At 35.3% G+C, this 23,613-nt stretch overlaps 2 protein-coding genes across 2 annotated transcripts in view; one reads left to right on the top strand and one right to left on the bottom strand.

The window, feature by feature from the left end:
* Positions 1-4,337, bottom strand: part of Kdsr (3-ketodihydrosphingosine reductase) — a 134,316-nt gene extending 129,979 nt beyond the window's left edge. The window contains exon 1 of the mRNA XM_090416049.1: positions 4,015-4,337. Coding sequence (XP_090272175.1) covers positions 4,015-4,119 — 105 coding nt within the window. The 5' untranslated portion in view covers positions 4,120-4,337. The remainder of the gene's footprint in view (positions 1-4,014) is intronic.
* A 6,640-nt stretch (positions 4,338-10,977) lies between these two features.
* LOC150108600 (metaxin-1-like) overlaps positions 10,978-23,613 on the top strand; it is a 132,144-nt gene continuing 119,508 nt past the window's right edge. The window contains exon 1 of the mRNA XM_090416047.1: positions 10,978-11,054. Coding sequence (XP_090272173.1) covers positions 10,986-11,054 — 69 coding nt within the window. The 5' untranslated portion in view covers positions 10,978-10,985. The remainder of the gene's footprint in view (positions 11,055-23,613) is intronic.

The following is a 23,613-nucleotide window of genomic DNA, read 5'->3' as shown; positions in this document are numbered from 1 at the left end:
TATATATATTATCTGCACAGAAGAGGTACAAGAACCTATAGCACATCAGTGCTATGAATGAGATGCAGATAAGGATTGAAAAAGAAGAATACTGAAGTAGTTCGGAAACACATTCCAAAGGGCAGAGAATAGATGGAATAAATGAGGAAGAGGAGAAGCAGGTTCGACATATTTGCAGTTTTACTGAAAAGGGATGGTAGGCAGCTGAAATATGGAGTTTGCAAGATAAATGTTGAGATGAGCCTGTGAGAGGAAGTCATCTAAGGGCTGAACTGCTCTTCCTCTGGATAGCATCTAGAGTTTTTAGGGAAGTTTCAGGTGCACTATCCGAAATGTATGAACAGTATTCTAAGGATGAATAGATTTGGGATTTGCATAATGTTAATAGATAGGAGGATGTAAAATCAACCCAATGTATTGATGCTAGTTGACTACTGACTAGTTTGCATAATCACCCACATTATAGTTCCACATATAGACTTCTTGATAACTTTATCCTGTCCGACTATCTTCCAAACCAATTACTTTATGATCACTCATCAATAAGTGGTAGCATTCACAACTGATGAATTTGCATTGCTTTCATCATATACTGCTTTAGATAGTTATCCTGTAAAAACTCAACAAATTCACTCTCCTAGTTACTATACACTATCTCTTCTTTCAAATCCATATTCCTATATTTAAAATCTTCCATGGATCATCATCTTTTTACTTGCCCAACTAATTTGTCTAAACATTTCACAATCAGTACTCTCCACATTCCCTGGCTAACAGCATCCTATTAGATATACTATTCTATTGATTTCAACTTCACACCAAACAGCTCCAAAATCTTCACATGTACTACTATTTTCCACTTCCACTCAATTAAACAATTCCTCTACTACCATTAATAATACTCCTCCTCCTCTCTTCATCTTCTTATCCTTTCAGAAAATTCTATATCCTACTGTTTCAAGTCCTGACAGTATATCCTCCTCAGTCAAACAAGTTTCACTTATACCAATTATCTTTGGGTGTACTGATTCGATCAATGATACAAACTCGACCTCTTTTCTGATACTCCGTACTTTAGTATATAAGTATAACAATTCTCCACTCTTTGAGGCCATCCCATCAACACAATCACTCTTTACTTTTGCTCTCTACAATAATGCACTTCTTTGTTTCTGACCATCCCTGTTTCCCTGATCCTGACTCTGATTTTCATTCATTTTCTTATCCTAACCATTTTCTACTGCATCACTCTCTCACCTTTGTATCCATCTTCTTCTTCTTCCTGTCCTTCAACAATCTGGTTTTCAACCTCTTTCTGACTCTTAGCAGTACTAATTTTGTATGAACCCTTTTGGTAAAAAATCACTCTAAATGACCAACACTAAACCCACTGAAATCCATCGGCTTTGAACCATTCTAACTTCCCTTCAAATTAATTCCATACATTCACAAATTGAACACTTTCTGCCTGACACAATTCAGCCATCTTGTCATTCAGTATTATTGCTCTCCTTCTCGGTTCACTATTGTCATATCTGTGTAACAAACAGTGGCGGCCCAGCCCGTACATAAGCACTGCGACACTGCAGCACCCCGAAGGAAAAAATTTAATTTTGTTTGCATTTATAAATAATAACAATGCTTGCATTATATAAATGCAGTACAACATGTTAAAGGTTCCAGCTTATGTTTTGACATTGATTGAATAGTTAATAATTGGAATAGTTTGATTAACGCTTTAGATTATGAAACAAATGCACTGCAATCTAATGCCGATATTCGTTTGCGCGTGTCATTGCATGTTACGTCATCCCCACACTGCTCAAATGGCAGTGTATCTTTAGTATGCTTACGCACCTCATTTCTGTGAGATATGAAACATTTATTATCGGTGCGTGTGCGTGGTGAACTATTTTTTGTAAATCTTATTTTATTTTGTTAAAATAACATTTATTTATTATAGATGCAAGGCTGAATTATGACGAGTGTCACTGTTGAAAATATGAAAATAATATTTTTTCAATTATCATTACACGAAACAAATGCACTGCGATCTAACGCCGATATTCATTTGCACTTGTCATTGCACGTTACATCATTAGATATACTGCTACTTGGGCTGTGTTTCTTATGCCTGTGCTCGTTATTTCTATGAGATATGAAACGCTTATTATTAGTGCATGTTCGTGGTTAACTATTTTTTTGTAAATCTTATATTATTTTGTTAAAATAACATATATTTATTTATTATAGATACAAGGCTGAATTATGACGAGTGTCACTGTTGATAACATGAAAAGAATTATATTTTTTCAATTATCGTTACACGAAACAAATGCACTGCGATCTAATGCTGATATTCGTTTGCACTTGTCATTGCTATTGATACAAAACTTTTATTACTGGTGAGGATGAAATATTTTTAATATGTAAATTTATTTATTAATAAATTCGTTACTGATTAGGAAAAAAAATTTTTTTTTTTTTGTATATGCAGCACGCCCACTTAAAATTTTCACTGGCAGCCACTGGTGACAAACTAACCACTTTCTCAATGACACTATTATCCTTCATCTCCTGCAACTTCAAATATCCCTATCCACATTCTTTGTCCCATTATTCAAGTCATTTGTGCCTACCACTAATTCTGATGGTCATTCCTTCCTTTTATGCGAAGCATCTGAAATTCATTTTATTGTATCACCTGTAAAACATGTCTTATGCACCTTATTTTTTACCACACCCTTATTGTCACTATATAAAACAACCCTATCATCTTTAGATACTCACTTCTTATTAACCTCCTTGTCATTCATATCAGTTCTTTTTTAAGACTAAATAGTGATTACTTCCAATTTCAAATCTTCTGTACACTCTGGTGTGCTGCACCAGGGAGAAAACATCACTATCAACAATAACCTAGTCAACGAGACTTTTCTTATTCCTTGCCTTTTCTCTCCATGTGAATTTGTGCACATTTTTATGTTAGAACATGGTGTTAGTAATAACCAGTCCATTTCCTGAACAGAAATCCAACAGATATTTGCCATTATTATTAGCTTTGCTCTTTTCTCCAAATTTTCCCAAATATTTTTGTATGCCTGACAATCATTTCATACTCTGCTATTTAGATCCCCAACAAGGACCAACTTTTCCTTTTTCATTGTGTCAGCTGCTTTCTCTAAAGACTAAAAAAATTCCTCCACTTCTACCTTAGCAGAACCTTCTGTGGGGCCATAGGCACAATAAGTCTCATTGTCCAGTCCCCAAGTTAGCAAATGTGGAAGAAAAAGGACTTTTCATGATGGTTGTTGGTACAATTTATTTAGAATGGTAAAATATCCAGGGTGAATAACATCAAAAATTTTAACAATATCAGACGGAAAATTATGCTTGAGGAATTGAATGGTATGTGAAAGTGGAATGTTGGTGAAGAATAGGACTATATCTAAGCTGATCATATTAGCTGGGGGGTTCAAACACAGATCACAAATTTTTTGTTTGTCCAAAGTATTTTGGACATGTGTAGAAGATTTTCCTGCAAAAGTAGACAGTAAATGTCCCAAATACCTGGGCAATTTGTAAGTAGGATAATCAATACAATCAATCATGGGCTTTAATAGAATACCAGGTTTGTGGATGTTGGGAACGGGCAGGCAGATACAGAATTTATATGTAGCCTACCATTATCTGAAGATTATTCAGTCGTGACTTTAACGTTTCTCAGAGTTTGCCATTAATGCACTTTTTTCATCATCAATAGAAGCATGCATTCTGTTCCTTGTAAAACAACCAACTTAAATCGTTTCGAGAGCGCATAGGTTCTGTTTAGAGCTAAACCATCTCCCCCTAATCATTAGTTTTCAGAACTCAGTGTGCTTGAGCAAGCTAAAAACGTACCTCCCAAACTCTGGTCTAGTGAAATTTAACTCTTATAACCAAGCAACTTTACATGGACAAGATCCTGCCGTACTCCGTCAAAACATATACCACAGGATCGTAAAATGAACTTACCAAAACGTGCTTTCCAAATAACGATTCTTGTTTCCTCAACTTTCTATTAATCCAACACAGTGCAATAAATAATAATACACCAATGCTTAAAAACAGCCACATCATCGATATAATACCAGACGAATAACGGTATACAGTATATTAAAATATTTTATTAATGAGTAATTCATTTATCGCATCAACTTTCCTTCTATTTATTACCAGTAACAAACAAAGGTAATCATACAAAAAAAAAAATCTAAATCTACGATATATAATCTAAGAAATAAAAAGAGAAAATGACAACTACGTTCGCTCTACAGTTTCCTCCTGATAAACGCTACGATTCTTGCAAATTGAATTACACACCCAATTGTTTTCATTACAGCGCCATCTATGTGAAGTGAAAGTTTGGATAATCTACTTATTATTTTTAATAGCCACTTCCGGCTATAGGTGTTTCCAAATTCTCTCCATCTGTTTCTATCCTGAGCTTCTTGTTGCCGAACAGTTCCATCAGCTGATCTTTTACTTCCATATGGCTGCCACTTCAGTACAATTTTTTCCCATCCATTGTCCTGGAGAGTTGTAATGTGTCCAGCCCATTTCTAATTCTTTCAAAGTATGTTTTCTTCAATATCTATTTGTGATTTTATCTCTGAGTCTTATGTTTAGCAGATATCTTTCCATTCTTTCTATTTTTTTCTTTTTTGCATTTTATCTATTATTTCTTTTTTGATTCGCCGGGATTCTGTATGTCATAACAGGCAATACACATTGGTTGAACAGTCTTGTTCTGTTCTCAGGTTTTATTCTGCTGTTTAAAAATCTCTCCAGTTTTCCAAAATCTGTCTTTCATCGTATTATCCTTTTCTGTTTGTCATAATTTTGGTTATCTCAGGATTAATGTCTAATTCAATTTCTGTTGATTTAGTTGTTAGACCTTCTATCATTTCTTTTAAATCTTTCATATTATTTGTAATAATATTACCAGCAAAGCTTGGGAAAACCAAGAATCATTAATATTGACTTCTTTATTGAACCATTCTAAATTGCTCATCATGTGTTCCAGTGTTAATGGGAAGAGTATAGTTCAAATAATGTCTCTTTGCCTTATTTCTTGATTTATGTGAAATTTTTTGCTTATTTCATTAAGAATAATATTTGATGTAGAATTTCCTAAAATACTTTATTATGTCAATAAATTGTTTTTCAGTGCCATAATCCCTAAGAACTTTTATTATTGATGATGTTTTATGTAATCAAAAGCGTTTCTAAAATCTGCGAAGGCCATCTGAAGAGGAAGGTTGCATTCATTTCATTTTTAAATTAAGCAGGCTTACTGATTGAATATGATCTATTGTACTCAAGTTCTTCCTGAAAACAGCTTGTTCAGAGAGTTGTATTGAATCGAGTCTTGTTTCTAATCTATTGGTTATAATCCTAGTGAAAAGCTTATTACTATATAAACTCAGTGTACAAATTACTAAGTATAGTCAATTTTAATAAATAATATGATGAGTCTTTTGTCTCCATGCATGTTTGATAATAATAATAATTTTTTTTCAATTAAAAATTTTAATATTCAAGCACACGTACTATTTATAAAGCATACATTTTGCACATGTGTATGGAAGTACATATATGGATATAGATTACAGGTATAATGGGATAATAATTATTATTTATTATTATTACACGATTGATGAAAACGAGATACTGTACAGGAGACAGCATGGCTTTGTGAAGGGTTGATCATGCCTCAGTAACTTGCTCAAGTTTTATAACACGGTGACGGCTGAACTCGATAAGGGTAATGGGTTTACAGTGATACTGTTGGACCTAGCTAAGGCATTTGACAGGATACCACATGGAATTCTAATCCGTAAACTAAAACATATGGCAATGGATATATGGTTGGTGAGATGGATAAGTGGGTGGTTGATGGAGAGATATCAAAGAGTAGTTTATTCAGGAGTAGAGTCCAAAACACGGCCTGTGACTAGTGGTCTGCTGCAGAATTCTCTTCTTGGAACACTGCTATTTAATTTTTCATTAACAATACAGGAAAGGATCTGAGAGGAAGAGTTCATTTGTTCGCTGATGATGCGAAGATGGGTGGGGCAATAGTGAATGCAGAAAATGTCAAAATCTTGCAGGACGACTTGGATAGATTGGAGTTCTGGGCTAAGGAGAATGGATGTCAATTTAATGTGACAAAATGTAAGGTTATGCATTTTGGGTGAAAAGATTAGCAGCAGTATACTATTAGTGGATAGTGAATTGAAGTTTAGGGGGCACATTGCAAACGTGGCTAAATCAGCTCATCAAATCACTTGGCTTCTGAAAAATACTTTAACATACAGAGACAAACAAGTTGTTGTTCTGCTGTATCGAGCCTTGATGAGACCGCATCTTGACTGCTGTGCCCAGATTTGGGCACCAGGGTTTCTTCGTGATGGGGAGGAAGTGGAGAGGATCCAGAGACGAGTGACCAAGATGATAGCAGGTCTGTGGAATGAACCGTATGAGAATAGGTTAAAGATTTGTGGGTTACAGAAATTGGTCGATAGGCAGAAGAGGGGTGATATGATTGAGACATTCAAATTACTGAAGGGTTTCTATAAGATTAATCCAGAAGATATTTTTGAAAATAGGACTGGTGGTGGGAGGGCTAGGGACCATGCATGGAAGCTGGGCAAGAATGTGGTTGACAAGGGTGTTGGAGCGAGTTGTTTTACTTGGAGAGTGGTGAATGAGTGGAATAAGCTGCCAGAGTCTGTTGTCGGTGCTATGACCATGAATGAGTTCAAGGCCAGGCATGATAGATAATGTCTGAATGTCGAATAGTTGTTGTTGTTGACATGATGTTAGGGCCTGCCTCAATGAGTCTCTCGACTCCTTGGAGTTGTCCGAAATAATAATAATGTGGTTATCCCTATGTCTCCTATGTCTGTAGATGCGTGTGTTCAAGAGGCCGGTTTGCCTGTTCTGGGGGACGAAAAATCCGATTTTCCGGAAAAAAAAAACTCTTAACCCTTTTGAGACAGGCTAACTCACCATTTTCCAAAGAGACCAAATAAATATTTTTCACTTAACTTTCGGGAATCGAACCTACATTTTTCTAACGAAAAGGCTTCGTCTATACCGACGGAGATACAAAGGATCTTTGAATGTAAGATCGGAAATAGTATATTTATGAAAATGAGTTAGGTGCTAATATTCATAATAAAAGAATCATGAATCGAGTTATCCACTGACATCGAAGATAGAGTTAGCTCTTCTGAAGTCAGTAAGATAAACGAGAAATGTGACTTTTTTTCCCTTTTTTTTTGTTGGCGTTTGCTGCTGTGATTGCTATGTGTTATGTAACGGCAACTATTGCAGTTCTAAGCATGTTGCCACAATTTCCATAGTTCGGCTTTTAATGTTCTGTAACTGTTCAGATGTTTTACATCATATGGTAAGTTGTTAAAGAATGTGGGTATAAGAATTGTGGGTATCTATACAAATTATTATGGCGCCTGGTAGTTAAAAGGTTGTGTTTGGTCTTCTTATGCGATACGTTTCTCTTTTATTATGGTAAACGTTGTTGCAATGGTGTCTTAGATTCTTTATACGCAGGATTTTGTGTTTTACCATTAGGAGTTGTTATTTTCTGGTGTGTATTGAGTTTTTAAAAGCACTAAAACGATTCTTCAGTAAAGATTTTCTAAATCTGATAAGTGACTGCGTAAACAGTTATATCGTATCTTAGCAGTACCGTCGACAGGATGTAGCATAAAGGCAGCCTGTCTCACAGCGCAGCTTAATAAAGGGCTCATTCAGCCATATTAAGGTTGGCGCCGTCGCTACGCTACCAATTTCTGTTAGCGTAGCAAGTGCGGAAAGAACTTTTTCCAAGCTTAAACTGATTAAAAATTATTTTTGCGAACAGGAATGACTTAAGAAAGATTGGTTGGTCTAGAAATTAATATTATTATGTATTGTTTTGCATTAATGTTTCTCTTGTAATAAAAACAAAATAGGAATTGGAGATTTTCTTATATTTTTGTCTTCAATTCCATCTTGGGAGGTATTTAATTGTTTGCCTCAAAGCGCGATTTTATCTGGCGACGAACCTGTATGTTAGTACTGCTTCACAATTCCAATGTTCTTTGATTTTTTTTTTTTTAACGTTAGTTGACATCATATCCTTTACTTGGATGATTTTTGCAGCAGTAATTCGTAGTTTGTTATTAAAGTATTCCATATACTATATTTAGTTTATATACAATTGTTAAGAGATAACTACCTAAGACAGCATGTAATGGAAGGTACAAGAGATATGAGAGTGTTAGATCTGGTCATCGCATCGGAGAACATATCAGTAAGTAATTTAGATACACTGTCTCCACTTGGGGAAAGTGATCATGTGGTCTTGATTTGGGAGATTGTATTATGTGCTGAATATTCTGTTAAGAAGGGTTATATGTGGAATTACAAGGCTGGTGATTATGACAAGCTGAGAAGTCAGCTTTGAAAAGTGCTATGGCATGAGAATTTTAAGGGGAGAGATGTTTATGGTGCATAGGAGACTCTCAAGGAGTATTTAATGAAAGCTGTATCTGACTGTATTACCAGAATCAGGAGGAGGAATCAGGTAGGAGTAAGATGGATGAATAATATTATTAAGCGACAGTTGCAGATAAAGAGAAAGTTGTGGTATAAGTATAAAGAAAAAGGTGATGAGCAGTACAAGATACAGGCAAGAAGGGTAACCTGCATAGTAAGGAAGGCCAAAGCTAATTGAGAGGAAGCTAGCTGATGAGTCCAAAACAAATCCTAAGGTTCTTTCGTTATGTGGCAAGTACAAAGAGGAATAATTTTGGAAGGATGACTTTATAAAATGTTGAGGGTAAGGAAATTACAGAAACTAATCAAATAGTTATTATTATTATTATTATTATTATTATTATTTAACACCTCCAGGGAGTCCAAAGACTCATCAAGGGAGAGTGTGCCAGCAGCGAGTTGCTTAGTGATCATTTTGTAACAGTGTGTCATATGGATTGTGATCTAAGCACCTCAAATTCTTCTATCACTAGACTCTCATCAGTCAATGACACGTCCGGCACTGCAGTAACTGATGAGAGTCTAGTGATAGAAGAATTTGAAGTGCTTAGTATATTACAGATCCATAATGCTAACACTGCCATTGGGTTAGATGACATATCGGCCCATGTTTCAAGGGAATGCGCAAGAGAATTAGCTCCTCCTCTAACTTGGCTGTTTAATTTAAGCCTCAGTTCTGTGGAATTTAAGTCCCAGTTGAGTGGAAAGAGGGGAAAATTATTCCAATACATAAGGGGGGCTCCAGAAGTAACAAATTATAGACCAATCAGTATATCGTCGGGAGTAATGGTTAAGGTTCTGGAAAAATTCATAAAAATTCGAATTCCGGGTGGACAGCAATGTGATACTTTATAATGGGCAATATGGTTTTGTGAAGGGTAGATCTTGCCTTAGCAATATGCTCACTTTCTATAATGAAGTAACAATGGAGTTGGATAAAGGAAATCCTTTTTCAGTGATCTTCTTGGACTTTGCAAAGGCATTTGACAAGATTCCACATGAAACTCTGTTGCATAAATTGGAGAAAATGATTATGGATCCGATACTAGTTATTTGGATTAGAGGGCGGCTAATAGATAGATATCAAAGAGTGGTTTATGGTGGAGCGGTGTCCAGTAGAAGGCAGGTGACTAGTGGCGTGCCTCAGTGCTTGGCCCTCTGTTATTTAATTTGTACATCAATGGTATTGGGAATAGCTTGAAAGGTGAAAGCCACTTGTTTGTTGATGATGCAAAACTGGGAAGAGCGATAGTTAATTCAGATGATGTGGATATCTTACAGGATGACTTAAATAGGCTGGTGGTTTGGGATAAACTAAATAGCTGCCAGTTCAATGTGGCCAAGTGTAAGGTGATGTACTTCAGAAGGATGAGATCACATGATGTTTACTATATTGATGGAACTGGACTGCAGGAGGTTGATGAGGTTAGTGACTTGGGAGTTATTGTGGACAGAGAACTTAAGTTTCGAGGGCATATTGCAAAGGTTGCCAAAACTTCACGTCAGATTACATGGTTATTGGGGAACACACTGACAAGCAGGGATAAGGAAGTGATTGTCCCACTTTATAAAGCATTAATAAGACCTCATTTGGACTATTGTTCACAGATCTGGTCACCTGGATTTCTTGGTGATGTGGAAATGGTGGAGAGGATTCAGAGACGGGTTACGAAAATTGTTGCAGGCCTGTGGATGTCTCCTACGAGGATAAATTGAAGGTCTGTGGGCTTCAAAAACTAGTTGATAGACGTATGAGATGAGATATGATAGAGGCATATAAATTATTAAAAGGGTTTTATAGGATGGATACTGACAACCTTTTTAAGACCAGCGAAGGAAGGGAGAGAGTGAGGGATCATCTCTGGAGATTCTGTAAGAGTGTGGTTAACAAGGGTGTTAGGACTGGATTTTTTGCTTGGAGTGTTGTAAATGGGTGGAATGCGTTGCTAGAAGCGGTTGTGAATGCTTCATCTGTGAATGAGTTTAAAGGGAAGTATGACAGGTATTGTGTGAATAATGGTTATTATGTCAATGTTGAGTCTCTCGCGATGAGTCTTTTGACTCCATGGAGGCACCTTACATAATAATAATAACAATAATAATAATAATAATAAGGTAGTTGTCTATTGTATGTATAAACCGAGGTATTATTCAGTGTGTCTTACGTTTCATTTCGGAAAACAAAGGCAGCTTCCGAGGTTAATGCAATAATAATAATAAGTGGACAGTATGGGTTTTCTGCAACGAGTCTTTTGATCCCTTGGAGATACCAAAAAAAAAAAAAAAAAATTCTATAGCCACTATGGATTATAAACTTATTTATTTATATACTATTCAATTTTGTAGATGTCGCTTAAGCAAACGGCAGCATGGTAACTATGGAACTAGATGTTTGGGATGGTGACTGGGGTCTTCCTTGTGTTGATGCTAATTGTTTGCAAGTTATGGTAATATGTGTTTTCAAATGACTTTAATAGTTATATTCGATAACAGATATCAATCACTGAAATATGTTGCCTACATGTCCGCATAAACTGTAAGTCGATAATTTCTTGAGTGTTTGTGTACTACCAAGGTTACCATGCGTATAGTACACATATCATTTAAACGAATCCGAACTATGTTTTTGTTGTTGTTGAAGGCATCCTTTGTGGTTTTGTCAACTTTATTATTTATATAATAAAGATGTTGCTTTTTATTGCTGTGCATAATATACCTTGTTAGGATGACCAAAGTTATAAAGGATTTTATGAACCAGAACACGCTGTACCTTCATGGGTTGTTATTAATATTTTTAACTTTAAGAATCGATGTAGGTAATTTCATCAAGAATCGATGGGTACTTAGGAAATTAAATATTACACCAAACTTAAAACCAAAATTAATCTCCTGCCATTATAACTTGTGCAATGTTGCACAAGTTATAATGGCAGGAGAATTTCTGAAATGTTTTATTTTCACCTCAGGACAACTTTGCAATTATGGACTCTCCTGAGTCGATTCCCCAATAGCATCAATAAATATGCCCAGTATTTTGCCTCGATCTTTCATTGAAATGAAAGCTTACATGATAAACTTGGCCTAACCCTTTTCTAATATTCTAACTTTTCTAAAATGTGTTGTGTAACTTTAGTTAGGAGCTTTGCTTGCCATTCAGCACTTTTTCTTGAACAACATTGCAATAACCCTGGCAGCATCAGATGGTGTATTGTCATGTTTATGCTCAGCAAATTATTACCATAAAACTCAGGATGTGTGCAACATAGAATTGTCTCATATGTCAGTATAACATTTCATTTATTTCTGAGTATTAAAATAAGTTCTAGTCAGAACCAGAGGGAAGCATCCCTACCATGTAATGCTTCTGCTACCATATTTAATATATTGATATTAGTTTTAATTAGTGTTTTTTTTTTTTTTTTCCATCTGATGTATCATGGATTTTTTTTTTTTTTTTTTTTGCTGCTATTCCACATCTTTTGAGTGGTCTAATCATAGCAGACTCTGCACTGTGTAAGTCATACTTGTTTTGGGTAATTGGCTTGTATGCAGCAATTCTTCCACAGTAATCAAAATTTTTGCGTTTTACATAATGTTTTGATGTAAGCTTCTGTGATGAATTTCCAGTTTGAGAGAATTTGCTTGTGTACTATGGAAAGGGTGCTTTATATATATATATATATGGGGGGGGGGGGGTTCTCATCCATAAAAGGCTGTATTATTCATTTAGTACTCTTAGTGCTTCTTAGGATTAGATAATCTCAGAATCATATTTAAGATCAAATTAGGTACTTTTACTTACCTTCAGTAAGCAGTATAATGGTCCTATACTAGGTGACCATCTACCACCTAAAAACTTTCAGACATCCATGCCACATAGGAATTCAGATTCACATCCTGTTGGAGAGGGTGACTGCCCAGCCTAGGCTAACCAGATCAGATGCATTTCCATCTTTTAATGATGTTAGGCATACATAGGCTTAGGTGTTGTTGATTATTCGTAACTATGTTTCCTGGTATAAACAATGGGAAATATATAATTAAGCTACCTTTCCCTCTCTGACTTAATTGATTTATTCAGATTCACCGTTTAGCTGGTCATTCATGGAATGGAAAAGTATACAAATAATTAGATGGTATTGCTGTGGCTTCCACTCTCCCCTCCCCGCACACAAGCCAATGCTAGAATTTTGAAAACCAAATTCTCAACTATGCATAAACCATTAGTTTGTCCATACTAAGTATATGATATTTGTTATTTAGCCTTGCAACCTAGATACAATTCACAATTGAAAAAAAGTAGTAATTGTTTCTCCTTTCTAGATGTACTAGTTTCACCACTACCTAGAAAGGAGAAACAATTATTACTTTTTTTGATTCTTCCATTTATAGAAGACTCATATAAGAAGGTATTTATGTAAGTTATCACACCACCACCACCCATTCCAACAGAATGGCATTCCCAGAACACACACAGAGCCAGGCTAAAACTAAGCTAAGGTACCATTATGACACTTTTAGCCTATTCTCATTTCTTATATTCAGTATGCATTAGAAAAGGTAGCTAAAGTTCACAAATATAATCTCTATGTCACTTTCAAACTACTTCTCATTCATCCATTCTCCTAAGGATAAGCATCATCTCTTGCATGTTTTGGAGTGTATAATGTTTCTTGTGACTGCAGTTTAGCCCACTTTGGACAGACTGGTGGAATGGTTAATGTCTGCTTTGAAGTAAACAAAAATTACACCCATCATCTATATGGCAAGATGAGACAGTAGACCATGCTCTGGATGTTCCTTCACACAGGATTAAATGGAAGAAATCTTTACTATATAGAAGTTACTGTATAGTCTAAAAAACTCTTCTTCAAATCAGCTGTGAAGCACTCTCCCAGCCTTAACAGGTGTGGCTGCATTAATTTTCCAAAGATCTAGAGTCATTCTCAGACCAGATAGCCTGACTGTGCGAAATTAACTTTATGGTTAGATAGAAATTTCTCCTAGTTTTTCTACAAAGTGTTGCGAGTTTTTGATGAAGAAGTCCACGTGTCTAATGTGCTCCTTTAGAAGATTAACCATATGTTTTGATACAATAGGCCGAAGAGGAATATTAGTCTTATAATAATAACTGTAATAAGTGTAATAAAAGTTACACGATTTTCCTTCATCTATTAATTCCTTTCATTATAAAATTAAATTAACTTTATTGTTATCCAGCCTGTAGAGGGTGCCATGTTAGAACTAATTCATTTTCAGTTACAATTTGAATTGCTGGTTTAGTTGACAACTTTATGCTTGCCACAGTTTTAATTTTGTACTCTGAAAATATTGTGTAGTAAACTGGTGAAATATCAGTAAGTTATTTTTTTCTTTTTCTCTTGATGATATTTATACTGTGAAGCACTGTTGTGATGTTTGTCATAGTTTTAAGTATTTATTTTAATGACAGTCTTCCACAAAAACCGGCTATAATATTGGCCTAGTATAGCATCTAAACATATTCATACTTTAGTTGGAGATTACTTTCAAATTTGAGATTGGAGAGCAAAGATACAGTCTATGCTAACCAGTCCAGCAAACTGGTCTTGGATTCTCTCACTGTTCTGCAATTGCATAAACTGATTGAAGAATATTATAGCATTCTATGGTAACTCTTCTTGCTTTCTCTTGCTTGCCATTTAGTGGAAGAATTTTTTTGAATTAACCTTGGCCTGACCAGCCAATCTCCTATTCTACTACATGTTTTCTTTCTTTACAATGCTCTTCACCTTCCTAGCCTATGCTTCATACTCTTCATGGATCTGATCACCACTGACTGACTTGTTCCATCTCCATTACATTTTCTTTTCCAACATGGCTTGTTTGTTTTCATTGTTAATCCATTTCACTTCTGCTCTATTTACTCTTTAACCCTTGGTATGCAGTACATTGCTTGTACTGCAGATACTGCAGATACTGTCACACTGCAGATACACTGCAGATACTGTCACAAGCAGTGTACAGGTAATCCTCGACTTACGACAATTCGCACTTATGATGGCCAAAAATTATTATTAAAAATTCTCTAATTTAACTTTGCCACCAGCATATACATACATATATCACATTGCTTTTGTATATGCATCGCAGCGTCACCATTAGTCAACAAGCAAAGCCTATCTAATATGCAATAGCTGCTACTATGATTCACCCACTTCTAACTTATCACAGTCTTTGGCACGTTAGTTGCTAATCAACAGTCGAAGTGTTCATTTCTCTCATTGCAATTTTTGTATCTCGTCGTCACCCTATCATGTCAAGTAAGAGAAGTGATACTATTGGTGAAAATTCCAACATAAAAAGAAGGCAAGGAAAGCTTTAAGTTTAGATGTTAAAATGAAGGTTATTAAAGCATATGACAAAGGAAAGAAAGTCGGTGGAATAGCACAAGAAAAACTATCGCATTCAACTGTTTCAACAATTATAAAAGATAAATCAAGAATAATGGAGGCAGCTAAAGGGGCAGTTAATATGAAATGTACAATTTTAACAAAAAAAAAAAAGCCGGCCTGGTTGGCCGAGTGGTTAACGTATCCACTCTCCAGCAAAAGGCTGCTAGTTTGAATCCCGCCGTGGGCATGGATGTTTGTGATTGTCTGTGAAAGCAGTAGTGGTGGTAGTCAGCAGTAGATGGCATTGGTGTTAGATGAAGGTTGGTGGAGTAGTGAGCCGATGAGTTGTAGAGTTGATACCCTCCCTCGATGAGTCTTTGGACTCCTTGGAGGTGTGATATAATAGTAATAAAAGAGAAGGGCCAATTCATGAAATGGGGATGCTATGGGTTTAGGTATTTTTTTCTTAAATTTTTCTTTCTTAATTTTGTATTTTATGTCTTTATATGTATATGTGCTAATAAGTAATTTATAAATTTTTATGTAAGTTTATACATTTCTAACTGCTTTTAGTTAAATAGAAGCCTAATTTATGAAAATATTATAACAGAAATCAAACAAATCAAGAATTAAAAAAAAGTCCTCGACTTATGACAGAGACATTAGAATGGAACCCATCGTAAGTCGAGGACTACCTGTACTGCATATGTCTATTGCCTTATGAATTTCTGTGCACTGCCAACATCTGACTTGAATGGAATTCTTGAACCATCTCAAGACAAACTGCTGAAAAAAGACATTTGCTAAAAATGTTTTCTTTAATCAAGAATGAAAGTTATTGTCAATTACTCATTATACATAGTGTGCCCGTTAAGTAATGAAAATTATTTTTTACAGGACAGCCCTTTGAATAAGAGTAACAAATGTGTTTATACTTTTGACTTTTGGTGTGTGTTTGTAATTGCAGGTCTTTATGTTTCTATTCAACTTTCGAGTCAGGTGATGCAGTTTTCATGTAGCCACCGCTGAAATAAGAGTGTGTGAGTAGAGCGTGTCAGAAGCTCATCAGATCAAAGAGCTATGATTAAAATTTTACTTAGAGAGAACAGAGAGAGCACTAGGTTGCATGTTGTCAAAATTTCATCCATGCAGTTGATCAAGATTATGGTGTGTTGCAAGAAATTGTTGCCAGTGATGAAAGTTGGTGTTTTCAGTTTGATCTAGAAATGAAGCGCCAGAGCAGCATGGAATGGCATGGAGCGTTTTTGCCCCAGCAGAAGAAAGTCAGGTTGCAAAAATCACATATCAAGACAGCAGTCATTGTTTTTTTTGACACACCTGGAATTATATGCAGTGGTTAATTACAAATATGTACATGCGCAGAGATACGTAGATGTATTCTCTATTGCTAAGATATGTAGATGATGAGTTCTCTATTTGGCCTCATGGCCTAGATGCATTCAACTCCTACCTCAGTCATCTCAGTAGTCTACATCCAAGAATCTATTTTATGATAGTTTACCCTTCCTAGACACCTTAGTAACCTTTTAATTAATTGTATCATTTCCTTCATTGTATATAAAAAAACTCACTCACTTAGGCACGCTCACAAACTTTCCCACCACCCCTCTCAACAATGTGGTATTATTAAAACTCTACCAATAGAGCTTATAATCTTTGTTCCAGTTGAACTTCACTTTCAACTGAACTCAACCACATACACAACACCTTCCTTTTCCAGTTGCTACAGTGATTAAAGAATTTTTAAAAAAATAATCAGTTCCTTCCCCATTCCTCAGCCATCTCTTCAGAAGGATTTCAGAAATGTCATCACCATCCCCTACATTTGTGGCACATTAGAAAAAATAGCCAGGTCCTTAAAGTATAACCTCTACACAGCTTTTAAGCCTCACCATAATCTTGCTACCCTTATTCATTCTACCAAAGATCAGCTCCCTCCTCTCTCAGTGCCTGATGTATATAAAGTACTCTGTTCCTGCAAGCTGGCTTACTTTGGACAGACAGAAGGTAGATCAGCAACCATCCATTTAGAAGAACAAAATTCATACATCTGCAGTCATGACTATAGTCAATCTGGCTTTGCAGATCATATTTTGGACACAATCCATAGGACCTCCTGGAGAAAAACGCCATAGTAAATTCAAAAAAGAAAAACTGTTTTTAGAATACACTCAGAAATCAACCGAATTTAAATAAATCCATTGCATAAAATTTCCCAAAATTTGAGAAACATTAATTATCAGAAGTCTCACTTTACATCCTAGGCCACCTACAAACATCCATAGAGGGTGCACCACCTAGATAGGACTTGAGATTCACTCATATGTTTCATTAAGTATTGTGTTGTCTTTGTGTGTTACAAGAGTTATTTGTAATCCCTGATGATGTCTCAGTGACAGATGAAAGTGTCAAGTAAAAGAAAGAATGAATATGAAAGAATAACTTCTGAATGCAGATGGTGTGAGGGTGACAGATGCAGAAGAGGTTGTTCAACTAATGAGTGTCCATTTTGCTAAAAGCTATCAACCTGGTGTATGCAACGTTGAGTTCACTGCTACCTCTTTTGAAGAAACTCAGTAGGAAGTATGTATGAAGAGAAGGTATTAAAGCTGTTGCACAAACTGAATAAGAATTCAGCAATAGGGACTGATGGGATATCAGCATGGGTGGTAATCCCATTGCACAAGAGTGGTGTAAAGACCAATGTATCAAACTATTGACCAATCAGTATCTCAGGAGTGGTGGTGAAGATTTTGGAAAAATTAGTTAGGGACTCGCATTCAGAAATGGGTTGACAGTGAATCTCTACTTTGCAATGTTACTAAGGGAAGGTCATGTTTTAGCAACTTGCTCACATTCTATAATAATGTTGCCATTGAACTAGACAAGGGGAATGGATACACCATAATACTTTTGGATTTTGCTAAATCATTTGACAGAATACAACATGGAAGACTGTTCTATAAATTGGAGAATATGGGTTTGGATTATAAAATATTAGCGTGGTTAAGAGGATAGCTGACTGACAGATATCAAAAAGTGGTTATGTGGGGGATGTGAGTCTGCAAGACTTGAGGTAACCAGTGTGTGTAATGCAAGGATCAATGCTTGGTCCATTGTTATTTAATCTGTACTTTAATGGTATTGGGAAGGATTTGACAGGAGATCACAGCTATTTGTTGATGATGCAAAGACAGTTAGGGATTGTGGATTACTGATTGCGAAGACAGATTGAGAATTTGTAGACTGCAGACACTAGCAAACAGGAAAAAAAAGGGGTGATATGATTGAGACATACAAACTTCTGAAAGGGTTATACAGGATTTCAGTTGATGGGATTTTCATTTTATGGTGGGTAGGGAAAGGACAAGTGGGCATCCTTGGAAGATGAGAATGAATTGTGCTAAGAAGGGGGGGGGGGGGGGCTCGATTATTCTCTCATATCAAAAGATCTACAGTTATCAGCAGCATTCATGATGCACTCATTGTGAATGAATTCAAGTTGTTGTGTTATCCTACCTAGCTAACTGTTCCATTTATGTTGGTTTATTAGTCTTATCTTAACCTCTTTAATTTCCGTTATACTTGGTTAGTTGTTGATTGATGCTCATCTGAATATAAAGAAATTTATATTATACTGCGCCACCCTATATTCAGATTAGTCTAAATAATATTGAGGAATCAATCATCAACTATACTTATATGATCTCTTTATCTTTAGGCCGAGGCTATTACTAGTATTTAAGGCTTCCGCAAAGGGCCCGATTAATTTTATGAGCAGTGCAATGAAAGAAAATCAGGCAAACACCAAGTTTAACTCAACAAAAGAAAACATTTAATGTGGAATAGTACAACATATACATTCAAGTATAACTATCTGCAAAAGGTTATCAAATTGAACAATTACAAAAATTCATATTCAGATATTAGTAACTTCTTATTTAGGTTTGAGGATTATGGCTAATGTTATTATTATTATTATTACGGGTATCTCCATGGAGTCAGTAGACTCATCGCGGGAGACCCAAACTAGCAAAACAATATCTGTCATATCTCTTCTTGAATTCATTTACAGACGAAGAGCTCACAACTAAGTCAGGCAATGAATTCCACTCATTCACCACCCTCCAGGCAAAAAACCTTGTTCTGACACCTTTGTTAACCACACTCTTCTTTAATTTCCAGAGATGACCTCTTGTTCTTCCATCACTATCACACAGCTGAAACATTTCCCCTGCATCAATCAAGTTGACACTTCTTAATTCTTAAAGCATCAGTACTTCTTTCACATAGTTCTCTCTACCCAATTAGATGAATTAAATCATAAATATATTAGCTCAGTTTAAAATATTCAGAATAATTACAATCCATTAACTATCAAACATTCATTTTTCAGTTCAGTTAATCAAGTTGAAAATAGTTCTTAAAAGTTCGACCTTCCAGATGTTATAATAATTAATCTTATGACAGGCTACACTTTATTCTTTCTCAGTCAGCTAACATCTAATAGAACAACATGACACTTATTATTTGGAGGGGAAAGTACTTCAATACATCTAACATTCGACCATTAATCGACATAACACCACAGCTAAGGTTAAAACATATCCGACGGAGTTAACAGTTATAGCTTTACAGGTTACAGAAAGGACAACTCTTACCAGGTTACTGCTTCTACACATCAAATTCGCAAAGGCACATTTGAAATTCTTGTAGACTCTTACTTTATGGCTACACAATTCTAAAGAAATCTTCCACTATAATAACTGAATTATAGACACAGAAATATACAAGTCTTGATGCACTAGGTTTCAGTAATCCACTAATTCCTTATTTTCTTCTATGTATCAACTTCGGTTCTGCACTATTCTTCCACCAACCACTTGGAAAATATTGTAATATCAGAACTCTCATAGAAGTAATTCGCGATGCCTACTAATTTCCGGTCCTTTCGTAGCCGATTTACGGCATATATCACTTCCCTTTCAGTTACACACAACCGGTCTCTATGCTATCTCTAAAGCTTCTCCTCTACTTTGTTTCATTTCCCAATCAACTACGTTCCTTCTTCCTGTCAAAATCCGGTTCTAACCAGTTCTGCTTGTATCCACTGGCTTCTCTGTTTATACACAGTAGCTCACTTTCTCAGCACGAGCTAACTAAAAGAAACTCCGTTTCTCCTTCAGCAGCCAATCAAATCCAATCAGAAGAATTACATAAAATCACTCTTACATACAGAGATATAAAAAAATATATCACAGTTCATATAATATACATTTAAACTTACATATACACAGTTTCTTATAATAAATTTTACAGAATAAACTAAATAAAATGAATGACATATTTATATAGAGTCTTTTCATTAGTATTGTATATTCTAAGATTAAATAATTAATAACAAACAAAATTCAAAGCATTTATATGAATAATGTATTACAAGCAAGAGACAGGAAGTTCCTTCTTCCTGTCAAAATCCGGTTCTAACCAGTTCTGCTTGTATCCACTGGCTTCTCTGTTTATACACAGTAGCTCACTTTCTCAGCACGAGCTAACTAAAAGAAACTCCGTTTCTCCTTCAGCAGCCAATCAAATCCAATCAGAAGAATTACATAAAATCACTCTTACATACAGAGATATAAAAAAATATATCACAGTTCATATAATATACATTTAAACTTACATATACACAGTTTCTTATAATAAATTTTACAGAATAAACTAAATAAAATGAATGACATATTTATATAGAGTCTTTTCATTAGTATTGTATATTCTAAGATTAAATAATTAATAACAAACAAAATTCAAAGCATTTATATGAATAATGTATTACAAGCAAGAGACCAAGAACAAATAATATTTACAAGTCTTGCTTATAACATGGTGGATTATGTTAAATGTGAATGAAGTATTAAAACATAAAATATCTTCATTCACAATTTAACAGTATGGAAAGGACAAGCGGGCATCCTTGGAAGATGAGAATGAAGTGTGCTAAGAAGGGGGGGGGCGAGGGCTCAATTATTCTCTCATATCAAAAGATCTACAGTTATCAGCAGCGCATTCATGATGCAATCAGGGTGAATGAATTCAAGAATAAGTATGATAGCTGGTGCGTGTATTATATGTGGCCTTCCTCAATGAGTCCCTGACTCCCTGGAGGTCTCTCTTAATAATAATAATAATTAATTCAGAATTAGTTTTAAACAATTATGGTATCATTGGTGAGCTTTGGTGTCACCTTATTCACAAATATTTCCTTTTCTGACACTCTAAATTTACTAAAAAATGCTTTTCCCCTGACATTGATTTCTTTAATTTTGCTATCCATACTGGTTACTTTTTGGAAGAGTACCTTATATAAACAGATAGAAGGTACTTCCATGGGCTCTCTCCTTTGGCCAATTTCTGTATGAAGCATTCTGAAAAATACACTCTTGATAATTGCCAGTCTCAACCCTTCTATTTGGTTAAGATATATTAATGTGTTCTCTATTTGGCAACATGGCTCAGACATATTGGACTCTTTCCTTTCCACCTCAACAGTCAGCACCCCATCATCCAGTTTACTATTGAAAAAGAAAATAGTATGTTGCCTTTTTTTAAATACTCTAATCATACATCTGCCCAGTGGCACCCTTTCTTTTGCAGTTTACAGAAAATCTACTCACACAAGTAGATATATAAACTTTCCCATTATCCCCCTCCTTCCCAACAATATAAACATCAAAAATCCTTGGCAACAGGGCTTCCAACATCTGTTCCACTCATGCTTCACTTATGAAACTGGCTTTTATTTGCCAAATCTTCCTGTCTAATGGTTACAAAAGATCTTTCCTTCTACCCCTTTATATACCTCTCAACATAAAGACTACAGTAATGCCATTACTATTCCCTATATCTGGGGTACTTCAGAAAAAATTGAACTTTAAAGAAATATAATCTCTGTAGTGTTTTCAAACCTCAACTGAAGCTGATTTCCCTTCCCATTCTCTTAAGTTCCACTTCCTCTCTCTCTATTTCAGGTGTTCACGAGGTTCCTTGTTCTTTTAACTTATCATGTTGTGGTCAGAGATCTTCTTACATCCACCTAGAAGAACACCAGAAATACATCCACTGCCACAGTTATGGTCAGTCAGTCAGGTCTACCTTGTGGATATTTTGCACAGAATCAGAAAGAAGAAACTATCATGTTCTATCACAATAAATACAAATTTGAAAGATTCTCTTTAGAATCAGTAGCAGATTTAAAAATCTAGCCTAATTTTAATAAATATGGTTTTATTAAACTTCCCAAGATTTGGGGAAACTAATTCTTAGGCCTTCTGCCCAACATCTGAGGCTAGTTAATAGCATAGAGGGTGCCCATCATAAGACTCTTCATTTAGTCTGATTTCTTTCTTCCACTTATTATTTATTATTACAATTTTAACATTATATCCTGAAGATGCCTCTGTGACTGATGAAATATTGAAATGATCAAACCTGCTGTTTAATTATTTCTCTTTGTGCTGTGATTAATTCATTCATTGCTGTACAAAAAAAAAATGTTTTCATTCTCTTACATAACCTTTATAGTTTCTGGGGATGATCTCCTGTTCTCTTACTCTAACTGTTGCTCTTTGCATTAATTCTCCTATATATGTCTTATAGGCTCCTCTCACCAATCGGTCTTATCACATATTTTCCTCTCTGCAGATTAGGCCTGTACCTAGAAATCTAAAGTGGCCTGATTAATGTCTTATACAGTGGAACTCTATCCCTACTTGTCATTGTCCTTCGCATTACAACAAATATTTTCTGAATAACCCTTACAGCTATTGTGATGTGTCTCTGAACTTCAGCTCCCTATACACCAGGACACTTCCTCTCTTGTAATGTCATCACATCAGAACTTCCTGACACTGCTGTTCCTGCTTTAGCATCATCAGTAATCAATTAATTATCTCCTCTGAATCCTTAACTGTATCATTGATATGTAGATTGAATTACAGTAGTCCATATATACAGAACCCTGTAGTTTCTCTTTTGGTGCACTGCCTGCTCCCCCATACATGACTTGTTGGTTCTATCAGTTCATCATCCCTATAACTAGTGGTGAGCTATGGAAATTTTAACAAAGGACTCGCATCGTGGAGAAAGAAAAAAAAAAAAAAAAAGCTGTATTTCACACAAAAACTTATTAATACAGCTTGTGTACAAATTCCAATCAAAACGTATGAGAAGACAATCAACCTCTAAAGGCTATAATTTTTAAAGAAATATTTCATGATCTAAACATGATATATTTGCACACAATTAACTGTGTTAATTTATCTTACATAAGAAAAACATTTTTTAACTATCAAAATATAATTAAGCATTCATATGAGTTTATCGCTTAATGTTTCAAAAAAAAATTTTTTTTTTGAAAAAATAAAAAAAAGTAAACAAGGAGAACAAGGGGCTCACAAATTTGAGAAAAATTTAACAAAGGGCTTGCACGAGCCCCTTATAGCTCACCACTGCCTATAACTAAACTACCATCTGACTGCCCATCTTCATTGTGTTCAGTTTCAACAGTATCCAGAAAAATCACTTATATGTCACTAAGGCTCCACAGAAATCC

Source organism: Typopeltis vanoorti, chromosome 3 (genome assembly GCF_054136105.1).
Source record: "Typopeltis vanoorti isolate ZY-2024b chromosome 3, IOZ_Tvanoo_1.0, whole genome shotgun sequence".
Taxonomy (NCBI): domain Eukaryota; kingdom Metazoa; phylum Arthropoda; class Arachnida; order Uropygi; family Thelyphonidae; genus Typopeltis; species Typopeltis vanoorti.
The sequence above is the reverse complement of the archived record's forward strand: the minus strand, read 5'-3'. Positions and strand labels throughout refer to the sequence as shown.